The sequence below is a fragment of the Limulus polyphemus genome, unplaced genomic scaffold (assembly GCF_000517525.1).
Source record: "Limulus polyphemus unplaced genomic scaffold, Limulus_polyphemus-2.1.2 Scaffold2809, whole genome shotgun sequence".
NCBI lineage: Eukaryota > Metazoa > Arthropoda > Merostomata > Xiphosura > Limulidae > Limulus > Limulus polyphemus.
In genome coordinates, this window is record NW_013668419.1 from 34,866 (window position 1) to 39,629 (window position 4,764).

Sequence of the window (4,764 nt, forward strand, 5' to 3'; positions counted from 1 at the left end):
ATAGATAGGCAACACGTGAAAAGAAAAAAAAGGCATAAAAAACATTGCTTTACAAACCTTAAGACTTGATAAAAAAAATTGATATTTTGCTTATGAAAGCATTGTAATGTTTACTGATAATCTGCCTATTTTTGATAAAATTTATTTAAAAGTTATAGCATGAAAACTATAACAAGCACAAAATGGTTATGAGGTCAGTCCCAGGGACCGAGCCCGTTAACAATTGCTAGTCGAAGCATGTTAACAGTCAGTCTCTACAAATAAAATTTTATTAATTAAATATGTTTAATAAACATAATACTAATCAAACAGCAAAACACAACATCTAGAAATATCATTGAAGTTGAGAACAGAAGTTTTTGTAGCGTTTATAACTAAGAGTACAATATAAATACCTCACTCATTTTATAGGTTACTACCTAAAATCGCTGTCTAACTTACTTGCTAACACTAGATTGAATAACTCGGTAACTGACACTGAATCAGATACTTATATTTTACTCTTAGTTCTACATACTACACAAACTTGTAGGTGGTGCTGTAGTTTATCTTCAACTATAATGGCTTTAAGCTTCATTGCCAAGTTTAGTGCTCTTTTGAAAAACCTGCACCTACTTTGCTTCAATATAATTCTCATATTCTTGTCTGATTGCATTTATAAATTGGTCACGTGTTGCTGAATTCATCATTTCATGAGGAGGATCTGGGTAAGATAATTGGGCAAGCCTTTCCAAATCTTCTGTAAGTTAGTCTCGGGTCTTTTCTTTCATCTGTATTATGCCTGGAACTTTTCTTTCGATACTTTCTACTGGTGTGTCTCTCCAAACATGATGGATAAGGCAGCTATCAATGTTTAATAGTTGTTATGGCTCCCAGCTGGAATGTTGCTTAATGTCATTAATGCTGGTCCTTTTAAGTGATGAATAGTTTGTTCCTCACTGGTCTCTCTGTAAATTATTTCAAACAGCACACGATAAGCCTCCCGTAGTACCTTTCCATCATATTCTGTTGGTTTCTTGATTAGCTTCTGTTGTTGAACTGGCCAACTTTATAATAAATGGTGTTTTAGGTTGGAATTCTGGGGTAAATGTAGACAGGTTATCTACAGATGGTGTTTTAGGTTGGAATTCTGGGGTAAATGTAGACAGTGTATCTACAGATGGTGTTTTAGGTTGGAATTCTGGGGTAAATGTAGACAGTGTATATACAAACGGTGTATCTACACATGGTATATCTTTTAATTTTCCAAATGTTCTATCCCATTATCCAAGTTGATAAATATGATTTTGTACAATAGTTCAGAGTGAGCACGTTTCATTAGTTGTAGAAATGTAGCAGGTACATTAAAGTAATCCATATGGCAATGCAACAAATTGCCACAATCCGTTTCCTGCAGTAAGGCCGTCTTCTCCCTACTTGCTTTGTTGACTTACAAATACCCGTTCTTCACAACTTATGTTGAAAACCACATAAAGCAACAAAAGTATTGTCAGTCCTTGGGAGTGGGTAAACATCCTTCTTTGTGAGTTTTTTCACCTACTGGTTGTCGTGTAGAATATTTTGCATCCATTCTTCTTCTTCTTCTTCACAAATACAATAGATGATGACTATTGATTAGTACTACTTGGTTTTATTACTCGTTGTTACTTCATGGCTTCTATCTCTTTTGAAAGCCTCAGTCTGCTTTGTAAGTGGGACTCATCTGGCTACCTGACTTATTTGGGTTTCACCTCCAGTATCAAATATTTTACTTGTTCAGCTGTAAGGGCTGTACAGCTTTGGTTATACAGCTCTTATAAGTGAGGTGATAAGCTATTTTTATGGGAGGATTTGATAACAGACTTTAGACATCATGTCTCAAAAGTGAATGCTTCTGATTTTATTTGATTTTGAAGTACAACCTATACATCTTCACATCTTGTAGTGTCACCTCCAGATTTGAATATTATGATTGTGGTTGTGAAGGTATCTTTATTCTTCAGATTCACAAGAGTTCTTCCAACCATCAATCCCTCAGGACATGCCGGAGTGTTTGGTTCTGCTACACATCAGTCACTAGATGTAAATCAGGAATAGAAATAATGAAATAAAATTACATTTAATCGAGAGAAAGCTACCAGGGAGATTGCATTCTCACGTGTAAAGTTGCATTTCCTCATGAATTGTTTTTTTACTTAATCCGTTTAATATGCTCACTTTCATTGGTCACAACTAAAGGAATACAAATGGATCATGCATTCTCGATCGGGAAAGCCAACTAAAAAGATGTAATTCTTCAAGGAAAGTTAAATTCCTTGGGAATGTAATATTCTGATCCCTTTAAATTTAAATTCCTTGGGTATGTAATATTCTGATCCCTTTAAATTTAAATTCCTTGGGTATGTAATATTCTGATCCCTTTAAATTTAAATTCCTTGGGAATGTAATATTCTGATCCCTTTAAATTTAAATTCCTTGGGAATGTAATATTCTGATCCCTTTAAATTTAAATTCCTTGGGTATGCAATATTCTGATCCCTTTAAATTTAAATTCCTTGGGAATGTAATATTCTGATCCCTTTAAAGTCCTGGTTTTAGTATTTCACTTCTTGGTGATACAATGACTGCTTCTGTTATCATTGGAAGTTCAACCTCTTGTTTATAGGCCATCTGATCAGACAAAATGGATGAATGATATATATATAGAGATACAACTGCTACTAAACAGGCTAGGCTTCAGTTAAGACGGTTTAAATCTTTTAACAGAGTGATTGACTTGGGGAATGACAGTAGTTGAGACCATCATTTTACAGGAATTTGAAAGGAAAATTTATTATTTCCCCAAAAAGTAAGTGAGGGGATATATTTTTACTTTTCTCAAAGGTGAGTGTGGAAGGACAGCCTTGAAGGACCAAATGATCCTTTGTTGTCTATAGGTTGTGGTATGATGTCTGTTGCTTTACTAATATATATAGTTCTTTCATTACTTTATGAATTCAAATATTTTCTGAATTTTATGGTTGAGGGTTGAATGTGTTAGATTTAAATTGATATAATAGTATGTACAGTTATCTACAGGCTTTTCTTCTTTTCTCACAGGTACGGGTGAATCTGGCAAGAGCACATTCATTAAACAAATGAGGATTATTCATGGTCAAGGCTATTCAGATGATGATAAAAAAAGCTATATTAAACTAGTATATCAAAATATCATAATGGCAATGCAAAGCATGAACAAAGCCATGGAAATGTTGAAGATATCGTATAAAGATCGGAATAATATTGTAAGTTAAAAGCCATAAAAGTTAGGTATTCGTAGTGTTTGTGTATGTATGCTTATTTCGTTTCCTCCATTAGTAGCTTCTAAAGTTGAACATTTTGATAGGATGATTAGAGCTGGGGGATTAGTGGAACGTACTGATCAATTAGTGATTGAGATTATATTCAACTAATCATTTATTCTGACACAAGACTTGGATGACTGGAATAATTGGAAGCACTAGTTTTGATTGGTTGATTATTTGTGTGATTTATGATACCGATTAAACTGAACAACCTTGAATAGTTTATCAAAAATGTGAAATCACAATGACACAATTTTGATTACTTGTATAGTTGAAATGTTTCCAAACAGTAACAATTAGAAACATTAATATTTATTAGTTGGTTATTTCTATGACATAATTTAATTATAATATTGATTAATCAGTTATTTTATATGGCCCTACTTGATTATATCAGTTAATTGCGCAGACCTAGTGATAATGATACAGTATGAATTGTTAAACAAGGAAATACTAATTCAGGCATCTCTTTTTATCATCTACAGGTTCTTGAAATTGCAGACAGTGAGCTATAAAAATATCAGTAGTGCAAAACCTTTAAAAATGTCTGTTTTTAATTCATGGACCTAGAAAAGTTGTGAAATATTAGTCTCTATAGAAAAAAAATCCCTTGTGAAATAATTGGCTCCAGTGAAAAAATTATACTAACAAAAGCAGATTGATTTTAGGATTCAGGTTTGTTTATATTTTGTGATTACAAATTCCAGGAAAATGCAATTTTAATCCTGCATAACAGGATTTTGGAGTCTTGGAGGAAGTCGTGGAATTTTGTTTTGGAAATTCTGTAAAAACCATACATTTAACTGAAACATTTTTTATTATTTCAAAGTTCTTATTAACTATCATGTTATTTTACAAACGTGTTTAAACATGGGTGTAAAAAACTTAAGATCTGTGAACAAAACTATTAACCCTAATCCACTCAAGCAGCAGTGTGTATATCTACACCTGTGACCACATTCAAAGACATATGAACATATTACTTGTAAATGGTGTATTGATAGTGTTTTATATTTGGTTCTTTTTGTGTCAGTATTATATATTTTAAGGCCCTTCATATGACAGAATCTGTCTTGGTTCCAGGATATTTATAGATGAATCATTTCAGTTAGCCGTTGTATCATATTTATTATCTGTCATTGTGTTACCATAGTTTGGAATTTCTGAGTGTTTTATAATGTTTACAATTGACTCTATCAACCAAATACAACAATGTTTTTAATTATAAAGTAAAAATAGGCATGTATGTTGTTTTATGTACATGTGTTGTCTTTCATGTAATGATATAAAAGTATGGTATTGTTTGAAAGATTGTTACATGTAGCATTGTTTGAAAGATTGTTACATGTAGCATTGTTTGAAAGATTGTTACATGTAGCATTGTTTGAAAGATTGTTATGTGTAGCATTGTTTGAAAGATTGTTATATGTAGTATTGTTTG

General features: G+C 32.3%; 1 protein-coding gene across 2 annotated transcripts in view; it reads left to right on the plus strand.

Annotated features, from left to right (window-relative positions):
* Positions 1–4,764, plus strand: part of LOC106467955 (guanine nucleotide-binding protein G(q) subunit alpha-like) — a 32,059-nt gene that overhangs the window by 7,223 nt on the left and 20,072 nt on the right. For both annotated transcript variants that reach the window (XM_022396185.1, NM_001314113.1), the window contains 1 exon segment: positions 3,079–3,263. In XM_022396185.1, the coding sequence (XP_022251893.1) occupies positions 3,079–3,263 (185 nt within the window).